Raw genomic sequence first — 22734 nt, forward strand, 5'->3', positions numbered from 1 at the left:
ATTAGGCTTCATCCTTTTAGGGCCTACAGATTTAGAGGTTAAAAAGCAACATAAGGCCCATTTTTCTTATAAGGTGTAGAGCTCACTGTATGCATACAGATATCGATACATTATCAAACTTAACATAATGACTTTGCGGACATGTAGGCCTAAAAATAGGTGCCCTTCATATGATATACAAGTTATGGGTCGGATTGTATAGACATGCCCGGACCGATTTCGACACACAGTCCGCCCCTGAATATTCCATTTTAATCATTAAACAAAAGGGGGTGGGAAGAAGGTGGCTCGATAGTGCCCATGTTAAACTAATACATGTCCATAAGTTCTGTCAGTCTGAATCTAACACACAAAAAAAAAAGCTTCTTTTTAAAAATCCCTAAGCTAAATATAAGAGAACCCGTTAGTCTACCAGGAAGAGGTCTAGAAGGTCACGTTACATGTTACAGCTGATGTGTCGCATACCAAATGATCGTGGAGCTTGGAGGCGAGTTCAAGTGGATAGTCCCCCCCCCCCCCCCCCCAAACATTTCTGGCATAACTATTCACAAGGGTATCAGTGCCTGGTTATGAACTTATGGACTATTACTACATGTTTGTTAGACCGTGCGAAGTCGGAGTGTTGAGTGAACTAGGCCGACAGCCAACTGGATATTGTTTCATTACGGACACGTTAGAATTGGTTTTTCTAATAGAATGTCTTCGGAGCTTCCAAAACCTTGTTCGACCTTTTCATTTATAATTATAAAAGTAATCGAAATTGGACATAGTTTTATTCTTCTGGTCCTGATCGTGTGTCACAAGAGCATTGCCATTAGCCATTAGGCCTTCTCTGCTATGCACCACGTGACACTAACGATTTGATGCCAACTTTAAAGTCTTGATTTACTGCATGAAGTAGCATCGCACCTCGTAATTAGTTGTCTTTACAAATATGGAAACACCTGCTAGCGCAGGAGCACTACAACTCACGAGAGCACAACAGTATTTCAATACTACATGCTATAGCGTGTACTTACCGTGTACTTTGATCTAGACATATTGTCATCACTTTTTTACACCAACTGGATGCACCACGTCACAAGTGCACAACTTATGGAAGCGCACACAGTCCACTAAGTATCATTTACTGGATTCATTGTATTATTGTTGTTGTTTTTTGGTTCACTTTATAGGACTCGGTACGATACACTACAAATTAATGTACTGTAAAACACGTATATAATATTCTGATTTATTTTTTCATGATACACTCCAAATTAATGTACTGTAAAACTCGCATATTATATTCTGATTTACTTTGTTTCTATATGACAGAGCATCACAAGATATCATTACAACCCAAGCTTATGAAATAGCAAGAAAAGAAAGGCGAGGAGCCTATATGCAATGTCTATTCTAACGACCAGAGACACAATTTTTTTGTTCTAATTTAGCGCTTGGTTGGCCAAACATACAAACTCAATTACGAGCTACATGCAACATACGCGTAAGAACACAATGGACCCAGCTCGACCGCATTATGCTGTGTAACAAAACCACGCAACAGGAAAAGAAAATTTCAAATGGTAAAGGTAAAAATCTGTCATTAAGGAAAACAAAAAAAAAAAAAAAAAAGAGGGGGGGGGGTGGATTCCGTGGTGCACCGTCTTCGCCCTACTGACAAAGAGAATCCGTACTTAAGGAAACCCAAAAAGAAATAATGAGTTCATGTGACGGTAACAATGTCTTGACAACAATGTGTCGTTTCCCTAATTGGTTGCGCCAACATGATGTAAAAGTGTGCATGGTACTGCTATTAGCAGCCAAGAGGTGGGGCGTTCAATTAACTGGTCACACACATCAGAAAGTATCACAACAATGTCCCATCACTCAAATAAATTGTAGCGTTATGTTAAATTCGCGTAAAGTATGCTTAGGGGAAAACGCTAAATTGACTAGTCTACAATGATAAAAATATCTAGACATAGGTATAACTTGTCTACGTGAGAGTAACCAAACATATTTTTAACTTGTCTACGTGAGAGTATCCAAACATATTTATAACTTGTCTACGTGAGAGTATCCAAACATATTTATAACTTGTCTACGGAAGAGTATCCAAACATATTTATAACTTGTCTACGGAAGAGTATCCAAACATATTTATAACTTGTCTACGGAAGAGTATCCAAACATATTTATAACTTGTCTATGTAAGAGTATCCAAACATATTTATAACTTGTCTACGTAAAAGTATCCAAACATATTTATAACTTATCTACATAAGAGTATCCAAACATATTTATAACTTGTCTACGTGAGAGTATCCAAACATATTTATAACTTGTCTACGTGAGAGTATCCAAACATATTTATAACTTGTCTACGTGAGAGTATCCAAACATATTTATAACTTGTCTACGTGAGAGTATCCACAAATATTTCAATTTTTTTCAAGTTGAATGTATCCTGATACATCAACATAAGAATAATCCAAAACGAATACACATAGTAAGTAGCACAGAATGGTCAACAACAATAACAATAACAAGAGAAAAAAACAACACATTACCGAGACCTACAATTGCACACATCAGTTATCGATGCAGATAACGATACAGAGGTTGATAATAAAGAAGGTGAAACATTTAAAACCGTAGATCAGAGGTTCTAATACTATTCTAAGTGTCACCAGACCAAAGTTCGGGTTACAACCCGTGTCCACAAGTAATGCTAACATACACATGACTGCACTAGTGTATCGACATATTGTTAAGTGTAAATGATATTGGTCAACAATGTTTAGATATATCGTTGTTTCCCCTGGTAGGTACATGCCCTCCTCCCCCCCCCCCCATGACCTCCTCCGGTATGGAGAGATGATTTATAGGCAAGTGTAAATCACGTTATATTATAGATTTTGCCAAACGTTTGAGAGAGACAGAAAGAGAGAGCGAGAGGGAGAGAGGAAGAGAGAGAGAGAGCGAGAGAGAGAGAGAGAGAAAGAGAGAGAAAAGGAAAAAAAGGTGATATATGGCCAGATGTTCGGTTCTTAATTGTAAACCATTATCGAATATATTTAAGTTAATTGTGTCTTAAATACGAAACTTACATTCAATGTTAACTTTTGTTATTTTCAATGTCATTTTTTTTAAAATGCTGAGCTCGTTTATTTTTAATTGAATTCTAATTTTTTCTCGTAAACTGTTCAAATATATATTGAGAAATAGTTTTAGATACAACTTAATTAAGCATTAATTTTTTAAATATATAAATGTCAGCTTTTTAGATTTACCTATACCTTAGGGCCCACGAGGACATATTCGCACTGACATATAATACCTAAACTTTATAAGGGCTCCATATCTCAAATAGATTATGGCCCCAAGAAATATTTGGCACTGACATATATATCTGGACTTAAAAAGGGCCCCTAGCTCAAATGGGTTATGCCCCCCCCCCCAAAGAAATATTTGTCACTAACATTAAACATATAATGTTTTGACTTATAAAGGTCTTCATATCTCAAATAGGTTAGGGCCTTTTGAAGTCTAAATACGGCATTGGTTTAGTTGAGGGCACGAGAGGTCAAAGTGTATTTCACCTACACCCAACAATGGACACTAGTAACTTCGCATTACACAATGTATACTTGTTCTGCCTTTAAGTCATTGCTTAGTAAACGCTGACATAAAGAGTCGACATCAGGGTACATTAAAAGAAATGCTGAGAACCGCTACAATGCACGCTTTGGTTTTGACTGTGGGGGATCATGTTTACCACTCAATCAATCAGATTTCACGAACCACTGGCACATGAATACCTCATGCACACACACACACACACAGACTAGAGAAACAGAGACACATATATAGACTAATCATTACGATTGATAACAAGGTGTCACGTGATGGCTAGTATTACGTCAGTATCAACAATGATTGGGTCTTTGAGGTAATGGAACGGTGGACTTTTTTTTTTCTTTCAGTTTGTAGATTATTGCATTCGTCTCCACGGAAGGGACTATAGTGTCACTACAGCCATCTTGGAATGGCAGCCTCATTGGCGTAGCAACCATGACGCGAATGGGTTCCTTGCGCCCAGGCTCTCGATCCATAGGGGCCCAGAGGTACCCTTCCCTTGTAAAAAAAAATTAATAAGAAAAAAAAGTTGAAATAATTTTAAAAAGGTTGATTGTAGGAATTTAAGTATTTCAAATAATTACATTTTTTTTTACTTAGCAACCTATGTATATTTCTCGTTATTAAATTATAATTCTGGTATAAATATAACAAAGAAGCGAAATAGAAAATCAATGCAGAACTCAATACAATAGTTTCAAATAGTATATTATCTAATCAAGGGAGGTAACTGTCAAAGTATAGCATTAGGTAATGTTCCTTTGCTCAGTAACACAATCCTTAAATATGTCGTTTGATTGTTGCATATTAAGTGGAGTACCACTAAGAGAGGAAAGCTTACGTAACACTTAAAAAACCCTTGACTCACAAGATGGATGTCAAGAATAAGAATATCATTGATTTATGTGAAGGAAAATAAAACAACGAATTTTTTTTTTCGAACTTATTGGAAGGGGGCCTATCATCAGTTTCTTGAGCACAGGCCAAGGAAAGACTTGCAGATCTGGGGCCGTGGGGCAACAAAGGAGCGGCGGCACCTAATCCTTTTTTACCTTTACCTATCCTTTAGTCTGTTGGGCCGCTGGGGCATCATGCAAGATTTGTCGACCGCCCTTCATCATTCCTCTCAGTTAGAACCTCCTTCAATGGCAGGCCCGTCCATTCTTTGATGTTGTCTTCCCATCGCCTTCCTTGTCTGCCTCTAATTCCTTCTTCCTGGTACCTTTCCCTGTAGGAAGGTCTTTGCGAACCCTGAAGACATTGTAATATGGCCCTAGATTTTTAGCTTTTTTTTAAACGATAACAGGTCATTATGGGGTCGAATCGCCGTAGCAACCCTGTCTCCAATCTCTTGGTATGTGATGTGGTCTTTAAATGTGACATAATAAGCCTTTCAAAAAATGTATTACATATAAAATTACTATCATTACACACCGGCTACCCCCATTGATTTGTTTCCATGATTTATATTGTTTATTATGGCCTGAAAATCCACTCATTTTCATCTACTTATTTGTTATGTTCTATAAACGGGCCACATTTTAACGGTCCCCTTTACTATTTAGCCCGTGAATTAATGTATCTGTTACACTTCTCTTTCCTTCTCTCTCTTCGGAACCACAATTTTTAGCGGCCCCCGAAAGGGAAAAAGACGCTATTAGTTTTGTGTGAAATGTCTGTCCGTCTGTCCGTCCGTCCCGTTTAGATCTCGTAAATTAGAAAAGATATAAAAAATCCGACATCACAATATTTTAGACCATTCAAAGTTCTGATGCAACGGCTACTTTTTTTTTTCCTGAAAGCGAAAAATCTAATTTTTAAAATCAGTTATGCAAGCAGTTTTTTAAAGAGAAAAAGCTAATTAGTATGCATTATAAGTTAGACATAACTTAAAACGAATAGTAATCTTATAAACCTTATTTTCTTGAACATTTTTTTATTTTTGCGGAATTTTTTTTTTTTTTTTTTTTTGAGGATTCGAATAAGAGATTGAGCCTTTTCAAAACAATTAAATTATTTATAAGACTTCAGTTAGGCCTGGAGAGGCGCGGTAGCTGAGTGGTAAAGCACTTGTCTTAAGAACCGATGGTCCCGGGTTCGAATCCTGGTGAAGACTGGGATATTCAACTTCGGAATCCTTGGGCGCCTCTGAGTCTACCCTGCTATAATGGGTACCTGACATTAGTTGGGGAAAAGTAAAGGCGATTGGTCGTTGTGCTGGCTACATGACACCCGAGTTAACCGTAGGCAACAAAAACAGATGAACTTTAAATCATCTGCCCTATAGACCACAAGGTCTGAAAGGTGAACTAGTTAGGCCAGGTTCACATCTAACTTTGCATTCACTTGCACCTATCCTTTGATCTGCTGCACCGTTCGGGCACTACACAAGATCTGTCAACCTTCTTTCTCCATTCTTATCTCTCATTTGTCTTTGACATAATTTCATTCGGATGTTCTTTCTGAAAATATTGAAGCCTGCATGGGAGGACCACTTAGGGGGCCGATTTTAAGTTTGTGTTTCCACACAAACTGTCTTTTGTAACCTTGTTTAAGTTAAATTTAGTTTAATTTAATTTAATTTCTCCGACATAGACTTTTGACTTGATGTGGAACGCCCGCCCCGACACACGCACATATGCTTTAGGCCCGTGAATTATAGTATCTATTTAACTTATCCACTCCTCTCCCCCCACCCCGCTATCCCGCCCCGCTATCAATATTTATGTACCTTATGTTGTTTTTTGACCGCAACCCCCTCTAACACACACACACCCCTCTCACACACAACCCCCCTCTCACACACAAACCCCACTCTCACACACAACCCCCCTCTACACAAACCCCCGTTTTGAAACTTTTTTTTTTCGGCCCTTTTTTTACAATGACAACCTTGAACTTTTTTGGCCTCCTCCGGCTGATCCTTCACCACACACACGCTCCAGCCGGAAATAATCAACTGCTCTGCATTCATGACAATAAGTGTTTTTAAAAGATAAGATAATCAAATGGAAATTCAGTTTGACTACAAGTATAATAAAGTCGGATTAACTGAGTACGAAAACCATGAAGTGTAACAATAGCCAATGATGCATGGGACATACAACTTTGTAAAAACTATAACCTTTTTCTTAACATAACAAATGATAGTAGTAACCCCGACCAACATAAAAAAAAAATATCCATTGATTTTTGAGAAAAGAAGAAAGGAAGAAGATTTACTTCCTTCGTAGTGACAGCTGGTACACGCCTACTTACAATAGTCACGCCCTAAACAGTGCTACCAAAATATCCACAGCCGGAAACTGGCATCCTGCTTTAAGGATAAGATACTAATCTCAGTAACTCGGAATCTATTTATGGTTTCATCTTCTACACCCCGACCTAGCAAGCCCACAACGAACAAAGCCACAGGGCCCCATGTAAAATCACCTGAAGTCGAAACACTGAACCAATTAGAGCTTCCGCCCGACCGCTGAGTGTGGATGTAGCCGGAGATTCGATCTCCCGGCGGTCTGCTGAGAAACTCGGTCACGAGCCCGTACCACCTTTTAATTAAGAGTTGAGGACCACCGCCATGGTCGAAGTGCGGCCTACATATCTCACAATCTAAGAATTTCAAAATCTCAGAATTTTACGGAGTGTGTCTTTGCAGACTGAATGATTCACAAATAAGTTGTTTCCATGACAACTCATCGATATAACCGCTGTAGAAACTGACTATAAAGGATGTATGGAATGGTCAGTAACTGTAGATCTTTAGAAAAGGGCATACTTTTAACTAGAAAGACTATAGAGTAAAAAAAAAACAACTCATTGAATATGAAGAAGTTTTGTAGCGAGGAGACGGCCCAGTCATTCCCTTGTACTCGCCCGCTCCAAAGCTAAACGAAGTACATAAGTATTTAACTTCAATTGGCTTATATCTTAGACTCACTATTTTCTAGGGTGTGAAATCAAGTTGATTCGTTTCTACTCAGATGGTCTTGATCCACTGCCTGCTTCAGTTACTGAAATCGCCCCCCCCCCCCAATCCTCTTTTGTATATAGTGTTGCTATGCACAGTACTTTGTATCTCCTCCCAGAGTACTATTGTCTTGTACATTCAATACATTGCTGTATTTATAGATTTCACACCTTGACTCCCCATAGTTCTGGTCTACCTGAATGCCCTATTATCCTAATTGATCATACACATATTATTAGTACATTATAACCTTCCCTTAGCATTGTCTCCATTGACCCAGAACATACGCAGGCGTGCTTTAAGGCAAACTCATCTAAAAAAAACTAAAATAAAATTGATATCATAGTAACTACATTCACGAACTAGTAGGCCTAATTTTCTACTTTCGTTTTGACAGAATGAATGTAATACAAATAATTGGATAGATGTACCAAGGGGCCTCAATAGGAGGGGTTAGGTAGAAATCAGCTTGACACCTGTTGAAGTGACGATTAAATTGAGAACTGATTTTTATTAACTTTTTTTTCCCATTAAAATTGAATTGTTTTTAAAGATTATGTTACTACTGGCTTACACTCTCTTCAAGGATGGAAGTTGGACGGTGGGTGATGTCTGGAAAGTCCCGAAACTGACAGCAAGGGTGATAGAGTGTGGCGCTGATAACGCGAAAGCCGTAGGTTTGATTCCTGCACCGGCCAAATTTGTACAAAGCTTATATCAATTCACTCTGTCAGTCTGTCTGTCTATCTGTCTGGTAAAATATGTGCATACGTTGTTTATCCCACACCCATTCTAGATCAAGTTAAAAGTTTATAGAATTATTCATTGGCATAGACAAGACATGAATAGATTAAACAAAAAGTAACATATTACTGATAATTAATTATTTTGTTTGATACCAACGGGAAATTAAAATTCAGTATTCACATTTACAGCTAAATATGTATGGTTTCGTCCCCTTAGATAATTGACCACGTTATTTCTCTCACACCGATTCTTGGATCAAGTTAAACCTTTAGACAATTATTTATTGTACCTAACAAAACATGAATCAATTAAAAAACAAACAATTAGTCAATTCATTATTGGTAGTTATTAGTTGTAAGTGCAGCTTTCTTTCCCTTAGATAAGCTTTGTATTTTAAAGAAGAATTTTAAAAATATTTTTATAGTGTTGTTTTTTTCAGTGACGATTTCATAGGATCAGATCCTTTCTGATCTCACTGTACATCCGACTGGATTTGATATGAACATTATGTAGGAACAATGTTTGTTTTTTTCAGATTATTTTTGGGAAATGTTTAAAGAATTTTTTTTTGAGTGCCCGTTCCAGTAATGAACTCATTACCAATAAGTATTTGCTAATAACAAAAAGTTTCTAAAGATAAATAAAACATCACAATCAAATTGGCCAGGAATTGCAGATTCTCTCCATTTGTACTTAATTGACTGGAACTCTTATAACAGCAGCAAGAGAGAAAGACTAGTTAGCAAATAATGGGCCACATCAAAATCACAAAATTAAGATCTTTTAGGAAACTTCGATGCTCGATACGTCAAAAGTTGTATTTCATACAATTCTAAACCGATTTTATTTTGTTCTTAAATTCATGACCTCTAAAATTGTTTACTTGTTTGGTTGAATTTTACTTTACAATTTATATTCAAGCACTCTAATTTCAAAACCAGTCTCATTGAAATGCCCAGCTACTTTATTTAAAAAAAAATATTTTGATTTGATTTGGCTTTATAAAAAAAAAGTGTTTAATTTAAGTATGTTGTGCGAAAATGTATTGAGTTTATTTGTATTTTTTTAAAAGGGAAATGTTGAATTGTGTTTAGGTTTACCCAGGTAACACGTCACAAACTTGGTAATGGCTATAATCTTTGTTAGCAGACTGTATGGGCTAAGTTGTCCTCCACATGTAAAACACATCATAAAAGTTTTTTTTTTGTTTAGTCACGTCTTGATATCTAACACTGGTGCGTCCATCAAGTTAAATTATAACAAGCAAGATATATTAAAAAATACTTAAAAAAAAACAACAACGAAGGTTATATAAGAAAAGAACCGCACAATTACTGTCATTTATCTCAATACTGCAACATTTATTTCCATTTTTTCTATGTAAAAGAAAATTAATCAATAACCACTAATTAATTTAAATAACTGGTTAATTTTTGGAGTGATTCATCGACAGTGAATAATTGTGTACAGTTTCATCTTCATCTGAGAATGCAAAGTGTGTGTGGGGGGGGGGGAATAATGTGTACAGGATTTGTACCAGACAGACAGTGAGTTGATATATGCTTTGTACAGATAGAAAAAAAAAGAAAAGTTATCCGCCCTTGTATCTTTTTTTGCTTTCTTTTCTCTAGGAAACAATTTCTAACAATAGTAACAAAAAAAAACAAACAACAACACCAGTGCTCGCACTTTGCCTTCTAGGCCGCCCAACCCTTTAAATGCAGTGACGATTTTCTTATCTCCTTTAGAAGTCAAGAACGATAACTGGCAGTCTGGTGCCACCAGCTGGACCAAATCTAAGGGTAGATAAAAAAAAATGATCTTTTAGTTTCGTTTCTTTTTTTTTTTTCTTTTAGCAGACATATATTTTTTTTGTTTTCTATCTTAGCATTGCAGACACAATAGATACGCTGGTGCTATTTTTAGAAATTGAAATAAAAAAAAATCCGGAAGAACATTATAAGTTTGTTCCCTTTGTTGCAAACCTTTCCTCCCCATCGCGTGTTTTAAAGAAAGAAAAAAAAAACACAGGTGAAAGAAGACATAAAATAAAAAAAAGGAAGAAATAAAGGGAGGGGGAGGGGGGAAGGGGGGAATAAACAGTTGGAGAGGCTGCCGGGAAGGCTGGACGCCCAGCAGACAGATTGACAATGCTGTAAATAGAGTGTAGTGGGGGTGATTAGCTGAATAGACGTATCGAGAAGAACGCCAGGAATGAGTGATGGCGAGTTGAACAGACAATTAGGTCAGTGGGCAGATGTGTATGATGTACAACAATAACAGGGTCAAAGGTTACGTTTCCCTTCGAGACATGTTTGAGTGGAAGATCTCGTTGAATGTATATGTTTCTATGTAACAGAGTTTACGCCGTTAGTATCTAATATATATATAGCGGGGGGGGGGGGGGTAGTAAGCCGCGTCTGAACCAGGAGCAGTGAGCTTTAATTCCAAAGAAAGAGATTAGGATTTCGGAATTTAAAGGACGCCCTGATCTAAGTTGGGCGCCCGACTCCGTAGTGGTTAAGAAAGCATTTATCAGTCACAAATGTCATACGCAGTGAGGATGGGGGCCTCCATCTATTCTCCCCCTCCCTCCACCCTTTCCCAATATATGCTAGTTCGTAGAAAGACAAGAATTTTAGTTTTCTAGAAATGGAATATTGCATGCTGTATTATCTTTCTACCAAAACATAATGTGTTTTAATGTGTTAGGTTTACAGCTAAATGTGGTCACACTTGCCTTTTGTTTTTTTTCGCTTACATTGAGATGCAACATGAAAGGCAGCAAAACAATAGGCTACGATGAAGACTTACGCGAGCGGCAGACAAATTGTTTAAGAATCAAAGATAAGATAAGACGCTCGTTGGTTATCATTTTTTATGTAATGCTTTGGAAGATGTGAGCAGATGTAGATTAATTTTGATGTACGAGTTTAATACTTTGCAGTGTCTATAAAATAAAACTAATGGACCTCATTCACCAATCGTAAACAAACAACATTTAGCCACGCGACAATAAAGATAAAACAATGAAAAAAAACGTGTCATGTGACAGCCTTTATGGATTGCGTAAATTGTATAGAAGAGTTAGACAACCACATGGCTAATTGTTGTTTGTTTACGATTGGTGAATGAGGTTCATTGCAATTTTACAGATCAATTTATATATGATCTAGTGGTAACTTACAAACGCAGTCTTGGGTATCAAATACAAAATTTTCTTGTATCTAGAATAGGTGATTTTAGATGTAAGGGGAAGGCACTTTTACTGTTCTATGTGAAGCCTTAACGTTGCACTAAGCTGTCGTTTTATATAAGTAAGAAGTAATATCAATATTGATAGTTAATGATAGGGATTAATATCAATTGATAAGCAGCATTTCCCAAGCATCTTCACCATCCTCAGACAACGCCGCCTACGCTGGTTTGATTGTATCCCCAATGTCACAACATACCACTGGCACAAGAAAAAAAATATCGATCCCACCTCAGGTTGGTAGTTTGTAATCGAATAGGCTCTCACAGTAGTTTATCATGTGCGATACCAGGCGTTTTAGAAACGACGCAGTTTCCTCACGGGAATCGGCTGGATCAGTATCGATATTGATATTGGTAAGACATAGCCCTTCGACGGCACTATTCGAAGAGAGATGGTGGACAAAGAAAGCTATGGACAGTGAAAATGCATTGGCCCTAGATCATTCCTTATAGAAGGCCTCAACACTGACCTGCAACGTACAGACCCGTGACATGGCAACGAGCTATTGGTCTAAATTGCCCACAGGTTGTGACGTTGCAGGTCAGTGTTCAGGCCTTCAATCACGAATGGTCTCGGTTGCCCACAGCTCTGGAAGAAAACAGCGACGAACGACATTAAAGCGGCACGATTGTCTCCGTTGTATGCGGACGGGAATGTCTCTCCAGAAAAAGCTCCGTACAGTCCCAAGAGAACGTGCTCCACGAAATGAACCAATGCCTGAAGGAGGCCATTGCCAACTCATTTTAAAGCACTTAAAACTGTAATCTTCCAAGTCAGAACATGGCATACAATACTAAATAATTATATAATTAGACAAAAAAAACATAATCCTGCTTCAGAAGAGACTGATGCCACACTTATGTAACTTTTTAGAATGTCCTAGCTTGCTCCATCTATTAGCCCAACACCCAAGAGTGAAACATTTACATTCGTCTTCTTTAATTCATCTATTACCTCAAGAGCTCAGTTTAACAAAGGAGGAGAGAGAGGAGGGGGGGGGGGGGTTCCAGATAAGGAAGAGAGAGAAAGAGAGTTGTCTAGATAAGGAGGAGAGAGAGAGAGAGTAGTCTAGATAAGGAGGAGAGAGAGAGAGTAGTCTAGATAAGGAGGAGAGAGAGAGAGTAGTCTAGATAAGGAGGAGAGAGAGAGAGGAGTTCAGATAAGGAGGAGGGAGAGAGAGAGAGTAGTCTAGATAAGGAGGAGAGAGAGAGAGTAGTCTAGATAAGGAGGAGAGAGAGAGAGAGGAGTTCAGATAAGGAGGAGAGAGAGAGAGAGAGAGGAGTTCAGATAAGGAGGAGGGAGAGAGAGAGAGTAGTCTAGATAAGGAGGAGAAAGAGAGGAGCATAGATAAGGAGGATAGAGAGGAGTCTAGATAAGGAGGAGAGAGTGAGGAGCTCAGATGAGGGTAGAGAAAGAGAGAGAGAGGAGTCTAAATAAAAAGGAGAGAGATGAGTCCAGATAAGGCAGGACAAAGCAGCTAAGAAGAGGCACTACTCTTCCATGACCCAGAGACTGCTAAAAGCGCCTACGGCACAGCAGCGAAAAGTATATAGGAGATTGCAGAATACTATAGATCTATGTATTGCATTATCTGTCTTTGTAACTCATTGTAAGCTAATTATTATATTCAGAATGCTGAAAATAAAAAAAATATATAATTTAATGACATTGATCAATAAAAGGACCTTACAAAAAGTGTGCTGAACATTCAAGATCTTATCACAACTTACCAGCTGAAGTTGAGTGTATATCGTCTGCCGAGTCTGCGATTCCGAGCCCATTGTCATCATACACATAAACCAATGACGTCATTGATGAGTAATTAAATGTCAACGGTTTATAAGTTGACGTAAAATGGTCGTTCGATGTCAGTCACTTAATACACATCATTGAATGTGCTATGCCCTTTTATTTTATTGTCACGCAACACATTATCACCACAATATCCTGAATTGAGAAAATCCCAGCTATGTCATTTTGACTTAAATAATCTCCACCCGGCATCTTGAGTTAACGAGTTCAAATTATATTCCTCCGAAATATTCAAATTTAATCCCATCATTTTTACAACGATCCATTTTTAACGTCCGAAAGGTGTTTACAAAACAAGTTTCTTCCCCTGTTTTGCTGTTCATAGCGCAACAGAAAAGACAAACTCCATCAAGATAATTCAAGAACAAACATCTGCTTCGGTGATCACATGATCCAATGTTCACAACAAGTAAACTTAACGGCAGGTTTCCATTTTAAATTTAGCGTAGGTACAAACATCCTTCCCGCCACAAGTTCATCGTGTGCGATACCAGACGTTTAAGAAACGACGCAGAGTCATCACGGGAATCGGCGGGATCAGTATCGATTTTTTGTTTTGATTTGATGAGCCAGATAAATAGGAGACTAATTTTGAATTCATCTTTTTTCAAATCTTCAATATTAAATACTATATAGGCCGCATTTTAGGCGTCTATTTGGTAAAAAAAAAATCAAAACGTTTTTAATATATTCAGGTTTTTGGACTGGACTGTCGTTCGGATTTATCGGTGTCTCGGGTTCAAACCCAGCCCACTCCCATCCCCCGTCGTCCTGCGGGAGGTTTGGACTAGGAAATAAAAAATATCTTCAACTCTGAAGGAACATCCGCAACATGTAGATATAAAACATTTTACAAACAGAGCTCTTTTGGTAAATAAAACTACGCAACGAAACTCAGAAAAACCCATCAAAACCAAGCAAAAACACAATAAAACACAACAAAACCTTTTTAAAAAAGACATCATGAAAACCCAAATAAAACTCAATAAAACTCAACCAAAGTTAACATAATCTCTAGTGTTTGATAATGCTTAAGAATGAATTTACAAAGCCGCGGACAGTGACGTTGGGTAATTCAGCTGTTGGCTAATTTAAAAACTTGGATCTGACATTTGATCTTTTCCTGATTTATTTAGGTTAGATTGCCCCATCAATCCACAAATGTAAATACACAGAATCGGATACTGGATTCGAAATCGGGGCAAATGTTCCCAGTAGTCTGCTCTGCAAACGAACCAAGACTTTTAAAAAACTTGAGGTAATACATGCATCGCACAGAAACATTCCACAAAACCCCGACATACAAACACGCACACACTATTTACAAGTTAGGTCTGGAACTCTGTCCGACCCCCCAGCCTCGAGACTACACACACACACACACATTTCAACATGTACACATATGTACAAGTCTGGAAACCCCCCCCCCCCCCCACGCCCAGTCCCAGCTCGAGACTACACACACACACACACGCGAGTACCTTTAACTTCTGGCCCTCGCGATAAAATAAGTGATAAAGTCCATCAAACTGACGTTATGAGAACTAAAATAAAACTAATCTCAAACGCATGAAGCTGTTACCTAGCAGCGGTTCTCACAGGGGAGCTACACGCAGTGATATACAAACACTAAGTTCCCTGACTCCAATCCCATTAAGCCCCTCCACTAAAAACTATGATTCTCAAACTTTATATTAACACATTATTCAATTGGCATTGTCATCGATTCCAAAGATCAAGGATTGGTGCATTATTTCACCTGACTAAGCAGACCCAGTTGCGACCTACATATTTTGTAACAACTGCAGCAGACAAATCAGTTGTTCGTTTATTTAGGTAACTCTTTTCGACGCCTGCGCCTGTCTTCGGCAAGGGCTTTTTGTTGAGTCTCAAATATATCTGTTGTATTTATGTGTATTTTTCTGTTGTGTTGTCTTTATTTGAGAAAAGAGTCCTTGTAATCACAACAAATTTCCGTAAGGATCAATAAAGCAGTCTTAGTCTTATATCTATTATAAACAAAAACAGTGGTTCTCCCCACACTTTTGTATAGCTCTGAGACCTGGGTGCTCTGCGTGAGACTTTTGGCCTAAGAAATATTCCAATCACACACACACACAACATAACCATTCAGCAGTATAATGACTTATCTCATCTCTTACGTTGGCGAATTATTGAGGTCATAGGAGAGTCACTAGTGGGTGAAAGTGCTGTGATGTTGGGGTACTTCATGAGCTACTAGGGACCCGCTGTATTTAGACTCGCCAACTCACTAAGTGAAACCATTTTCAAGAGTTAACAAAGTTAAACCCCTGGTTGGTCTGGCTTAAGTCCAGTGAATCTAAGCGGTTCAACCATAAACTCCTTGACCCCCCCCCCAATCACTATTTTTTTTTCATTTCTCTCTCTTTAATGTATCACTCACAGTAGCTCTACCAAGTCTCCGAGTACAAAGCAGTAAATGTTATTTTTAGATTTAAAAACAATCAACAATCTAGACTTCTACCTATGCCAGCGTGTCTCAAACGTTTACTACACATAGACACATAGACAGCAATTTAACAAAAAATACAATTCTCCCTTCCCTTTAACTGGACCAATCGTTATAGCAGGCCTCAACACTGACCTGCGACGTCACAACGTGTGGGCAGTTTTTAGACTAATAACTCGTTGCTACGTCACAGGTGTAGACTTATCTAGTAGCGTCCGGGGCGCCTAGGTGCCAAGCGGGTTCCATGTCAATTGTTCGCGCCGAGCGTTTTCCTGCACTTTGAGATACAGACATGCCTTCTCCTGGCCTATCTAACCCACTATTTTTCCTACTTAAAAAGCACATGACGGGCCAATACAGAAGTGTGTGAGAAATTGGAGACAAATGAACAAATACATTTCTAAGTGTTGATCACCATAAGACAATGCTCGTGCTCAGACGTCTTGTAGTGGGGCTAGGGTTCAATCACACAAAAAGCGTCATCAGAATGATGGTGTGTTCACTCACCAGCATTTGTAGACCATACATCTATGGTGAAAATGTTCTGACGTCAGAAAGATGAGTAGACAGACGTAAGAATCGCATGGACGTTTAGCATCGATCTCGTGCTGTATCGTGAAAATAGTTTTAAAAAGGCCTGGTTAGAAAATGGAACGACGGTACTTAATTTAATAATTGATTGTTTAATCATAGTAATAATGCCGTTTTTTACTTGATTTATACTCAAATATCTATATTATAAAGTAGAATGTGAGGGGTATGTATGTATGTATGTTACTTATAGACATCAAAACCGCTTGACCAATCTTGATAAAACTAGGCAGGAATGTTCCTTGGGTACCAACTTAGACCTTAGTGAATGTATTGTAGCCCTAAAACAAATGTAAGACCCTCAAAAAAAATAAAGTTGTCCGACTCTATTACAGCTATAGTATTTTATGGATCTAGGCCATGTCTACAATGTTGACATAAGAAAAGATAGAAAGGATTTAGACCTAGATCTAATTTTAAGAAATACACTTTGCGCAGATAGTTTTTTACTTTGACACATAAAAATACAAAAGAAGATCCATTGATTTCATTATATAATAAAATTAATCTTCAATTTTGTGTTTCAAAAGCATTTTTTACATTAATTAGTTCCTTATATCTGTGATTACAGATTTCCTGACGAACATTCTTTCATTAGACAATACCGTAATGAATCGCGTACTAAAAATTAATTCGTTTAATTGTTTACTTTATAATCCCATCCCTAGATCTAAAACTCTAATTCAACTCTAAGATGATAAAACTTCTCTTCGCACAGATAGTTTTATACTTAAACACATAAACATATTAATTAAAGTCCATTCATTTCATATTTTGATCAAATAAACATTCAAATTTGGTTTTCTAAGTAAAGCTACATTCGTTTACGAAAGCTGCGAAGCCGAGTTGAGATAGGCCTAGATCTATATTCATTCATGAATCGCGTACTAAAAATTATTTCGTTTAATTGTTTACTTTATAATCCCATCCCTAGATCTAAAACTCTAATCCAACTCTAAGATGATAAAACTTCTCTTTGCACAGATAGTTTTATACTTTAACACATAAACATATTAATTAAAGTCCATTCATTTCATATTTTGATCAAATAAACATTCAAATTTGGTTTTCTAAAGCTACATTCACTTACGAAAGCTGCGGAGCCGAGTTGAGATAGGCCTAGATCTATATTCATTCATGAATCGCGTACTAAAAATTATTTCGTTTAATTGTTCACTTTATAATCCCATTTATTTAACAAAGCTATCGCTCTTTTCGTTTTTAATAGATAAGAATGTATCGACTTCGGGTAAACCATTTTCGCAAAACTAATTTTATTTTCGTAGCGAAAGAGAAATAACGTGAAAGGATCATTAGCTACGTTTAACATACATCTAAATCCAATCCACTAGATTATTCAAAAGCAAATGTTTTAATTTTAAAAAATGGATTTAAGCCTATTAGCTATTTTGATTTGATAGCTTCATTCACACTATTTTTACATTGACACATTCGCTTTACTTATTACATTATTATTTCGTTTAATTGTTTACAAAACACTCTCAGTGACTATATCGAAAGTAATGCGCAAATAAAGACCCGCGGGTCGCGGGTAACATATGTCTAGTAGATTTATAATTACAATGCTGAAACATATTTTTATGTACTTGAAAAAAAAAACACCTACGCGCCCCTCCCCCTCCCCCAGCCAGCACGCGTGTCATTTAACAATCGAAAGGCCAACCCTTAGCTTTCATATTTCGAACTATCCTATCAAATATACACAAATAATCTGAAATGCAGATCCAGGTTTATTTATGCAATAACGTCTAGCCAGCTTGTCCCAAAATTTTCAGCTATGGTACTCGAGAAAGATTGCTTCGGCGTAACGAGGGTATGGCGCAGGCAGTGTAGTGGCGCCGAATCGTAAGGTATCACACTCGCCTGGCGCACTCAGTAGTAGGCCTACTCGGTACACGCCACTGGTTGACCGATCTTTCGCAAGAATGTGAAATTATTTAAATCGAACTTATACAAACACATAGATCTACAAGTCAGATGTTTATCAAGGTGGGAGTTTTAAAAAGTTGCGATCTTTTAAAGTGGGAATTCCCTATACACAGAAACGACTGCTTAAGGATTCGCGAGAAGGGGAGATGATGGGGTGAAATTAAGAAACAGTTTCGTAGACTATGCTCACTATGGTGCTGTGGAAAATAGCCATTCCCCAAATTGAAAGAACGCAGCAAAATATCATCAAGGTTTTGTTTAAAATGTTTCTTTCGACTCCTTGTTCCTGTACGGTTCTCTTGACTCGGTAGATGGCATAAATGAGTTACCTTTCCTTGGGGTGCTAACGAAGACAATATAAAATATAAGATGAAACTTGGAGTTCTGGGAGTAATGTACTAATAACTGTGAATATTTTAGTGACAATTGTGTCTGTCCTTATCTATTTTAGGCTTCCATATATCCCAGAGACTCTTGAAACACTGGAACTATCTTTATTGTTATTTTTCTAAAACGTAATTATTAATTTGAAATTGTGTAATGTCACCAACAATGTCCAGTGAAGTACAAAATACATTGGTTATGATGAAAAAGTCTGGACTTGTGATTTCCCTCTCCTTCCAGGCCGGTCACTCACCTTCTCCATTACAAGACCTCACTAACTTATAGGTTGAAACATGACTGGATAGACAAGTCTTTCAAACTCGACCAACAGAATACAAATAAATAAGATTATCCAGCTGACCAAAACTATCCCACGTGACAAATAAAATCCAAGTGACAACAGAATACACCAGACCAAAATAAATCCACACACGACTGCCTGGTCGTGTAGTATGCGCTCTGAACTGTCGTCTCTACTCTCCTGGGTTCGAACCGATCTCCCCCCCCCCTCCCTTCTTCACCTCTGTCCTGTAGAAAGTTTGGGCAAGGATGTAATAATCTTGAATTCTGATGGAACACTCGAACAATTATAACAAAACAACACAGCAGTATCAACTAAAAAAAAAACATTATTCACTGACCAACAGTATCCACAGATCAAAATAATCCACAGATCAATATAATGCACAGATCAACAGAATCAACAGATAAAAATAATCCATAGATCAAAATAATCCACAGATTCATAAAATCCACCTAGCCAACAGAATATAAACGACTTTGGTAAAAAAAAATAATTACCTTAATTAATACAAATCACTTTGATAAAAAAAAAAATCAGCTTCATTTCCCCACGCCATAACCTCGAAACATCAAGTCAAGAAATGAAGTGACAGTATCACAAACCTACACGGCACTGAGAAATAAAAGCAGTTTTAAAAACTTGATAGTTAAATAAACTCAAGAAATACAATCGACGATTATTTGACGCAATCACTTTATGTTACCCCCAAACTTTGCAAGAAGTAATTGCCTAATCCCTAATAAAACAGTAAAACCACAGTCATATATCACTGACACTTATAAGAACACGGTTGACATATGTTTGATTTTAATTCAACAAGTTATGAAAGCTTGCTTTTTGATTTCTTATACGAGTTCATTGACTCAATCACGAGTGTAGAGTCTGAAGCAAGCCTGTTTTATTAGACTGAGGTGGGCTGAGACGTTTAGTGTTATATCTAGATCTGCTTGTTAGCTTCGTGCCATGTCACTTAGCCAGTGGTCAGTCGATATGCTGCTTCCGTTGTCAAGAGGGGGGACAATGCGTCACGGCCGTCCACTTTTGGCCGTAGCTTGAAGGTGCCAGTAACAGTGCTGCGGGGGCTGGGGGAATCCCACAATTGAAGTCACATCACATTGACCGCTTTATACGCTCAAAAGGGGGGGGGGCTAATGTGCAAATGTAGATAGTTTAGTTAGTTAGTTAGTTAGTCAGTTTAGTTAGTTAGTCAGTTTAGTTAGTTAGTCAGTTAGTTAGTTAATCAGTTTAGTTAGTCAGTTTAGTTAGTTATTCAGTTGAGCTAGTTAGTCAGTTAGTTAGTCAGTTTAGTTAGTCAGTTTTAGTTAGTTAGTCAGTTTTAGTTAGTTAGTCAGTTTAGTTAGTTAGTCAGTTTAGTTAGTTAGTCAGTTTAGTTATTTAGTCAGTTTAGTTAGTTAGTCAGTTTAGTTATTTAGTCAGTTTAGTTAGTTAGTGAGTTTGGTTATTTAGTCAGTTTAGTTAGTCAGTTTAGTTAGTAAGTCAGTTTAGTTATTTAGTCAGTTTAGTTAGCTATTCAGTTTAGTTAGTTAGTTAGTTAGTTTAGTTAGTTAGTTAGTCAGTTTAGTTAGTTAGTCAGTTTAGTTATTTAGTCAGTTTAGTTAGCTAGTCAGTTTAGTTAGTTAGTTAGTTAGTTTAGTTAGTTAGTTAGTCAGTTTAGTTAGTTAGTCAGTTTAGTTAAATGTCGATATTTAATGGAAAGAATACCAGAAGTATTAACTCGTAACCTAATTGAAGTCCAAACAACTGTGATCAACTGTAGGCCAGATACTCTCTACTTTGTTTCGAACAGCCAAAACAAGAGAACATTATCCTTTTCACTATACACTATTCAAGTCACATATTCGAAATGGGCAAAACCTTGGTTGGACACGGTTCTCGAAATGTTCACTTGCCTATACAAATTATTCTAACAACAAAAATGGAAAAGGACTTAGCGCGAAGCCAGTGACAATACATGGTGTTCATACGACGTCTAATTGACACATTCTTAAAGCACAAATTGTAAGACATATATCCTAACGGATAATAAAAATATTATTATAAATTTTAAAGTTGACAAGATTCGGTAGACCAATAGATATGTGCTTAAATAAAGAGAGAGAATCTCTTCTGTGACTTGGGTCAGCCAAGGGAAACAACCAAAGAAGAAACGAAGTACATGTGACAACTTTTAGCAAGACTATTTCCAGCCATTACACATTTACATGACCCTGTGTTCTGGTATTCAAATTACATCCTGTAAGGCTAATTAATAAGTTTCGGGGTAGACGATGATATGTATGTATCCAGATTTTTTTGTTAAATACTGTCAATCGGGATCACCTGAAAGTCAGCGAGGGGGGACATGACACCTGGCGCTGCAAAGTCAGAAGGACAATGAGAAGAGTTTTCCCCCAAAGTTAGACTGGACTATGTCGCGCTTCCTTGATGGTCAGTCGATTCAGTGCTTGGGTCACGCCATATATCAGGGTGTTGTCCCTTGGTCACTTTCATTCCTGGGTCTACGCGAACGATGGCAGCGCACCCAAGAAAATACAAGATCTTTATATTCCTGTTAAGTGACCACCATGTGAGGACTTGAAGGCCAGCTGACAGGTATTCTAAAGACCGTCTCCTTTCTTTGTTAAATGGTTTGGTGGACTAATCTCTTGGGATCAGATGAACTTATGACCTTACTTTAGAAAGATGCCAACTACAATGCAATGTTAATGTTGATGTTTATTTATCAACTTTGTATCAACTTTTATGTCCTACTTGTACTGCATGAACTGGACCATTCCAGCGTAGAGCATTAAAGAGAACCAGGTGTCAGATTTGTAGGTACGGGAAAGTACTTCACATTGTCACTCACACTCAAGAACACACACACACATACACATTAAAAAGTACAAACCGGTGAGTGAAACATTCAGTCAAAATGGCGTCAAGAGAATACTCTTATCAGCTTCTGCCAGGTAAAAAAAAAGCTTTAACGGCCCTGTAACTTTTCATTAGTCTCAGAACGAGGCTCGTGACATTTGAAGAGATTCACCTTCCCATGATGCTTATCTGGTGGATCAAAGCTGAGACATTTGTAAGCGCCCAGAGAGATGAGTTGTTCAAGTGTCTATCTAGGTGCTATCAGGTGTCTGTGAACTGTAACTCAGTGGTCCCCATGCTTTTTCTGCCTGGGAACAAATTAATTACCGACTAGCTCGTCACGGTCATCACATCACAGCGTGTGAGTCATCACATCACATGCTAGTTAGAGTCATCACATCACACACTTGTTAGAGTCATCCCATCATACGCTTGTTAGAGTCATCACATCACACGCTTGTTAGAGTCATCACATCACACGCTTGTTAGAGTCATAACATCACACGCTTGTTAGAGTCATCACATCACATGCTTGTTAGAGTCATCACATCACACGCTTGTTAGAGTCATCACATCACAGGCTTGTTAGAGTCATCACGTCACACGCTTGTTAGAGTCATAACATCACACGCTTGTTAGAGTCATAACATCACACGCTTGTTAGAGTCATCACATCACATGCTTGTTAGAGTCATCACATCACACGCTTGTTAGAGTCATCACATCAC

At 37.7% G+C, this 22734-nt stretch overlaps 1 protein-coding gene across 4 annotated transcripts in view; it reads right to left on the bottom strand.

Annotated features, from left to right (window-relative positions):
• LOC106063724 (uncharacterized) overlaps positions 1-22734 on the bottom strand; it is a 90210-nt gene that overhangs the window by 39427 nt on the left and 28049 nt on the right. Inside the window, exon 1 of one of the 4 annotated variants that reach the window (XM_013222170.2) lies at positions 13328-13973. The exons of 2 other annotated variants lie outside the window; for them this stretch is intronic. In XM_013222170.2, the coding sequence (XP_013077624.2) occupies positions 13328-13393 (66 nt within the window). In that variant the 5' untranslated portion in view covers positions 13394-13973. Of the gene's footprint in view, positions 1-1019; positions 1595-13327; positions 13974-22734 lie in introns of those variants that run through there. One more of the 4 variants, XM_013222172.2, reaches the window with a different exon arrangement.

This window comes from Biomphalaria glabrata, chromosome 3 (genome assembly GCF_947242115.1).
Source record: "Biomphalaria glabrata chromosome 3, xgBioGlab47.1, whole genome shotgun sequence".
Classification (NCBI taxonomy): Eukaryota; Metazoa; Mollusca; class Gastropoda; family Planorbidae; genus Biomphalaria; species Biomphalaria glabrata.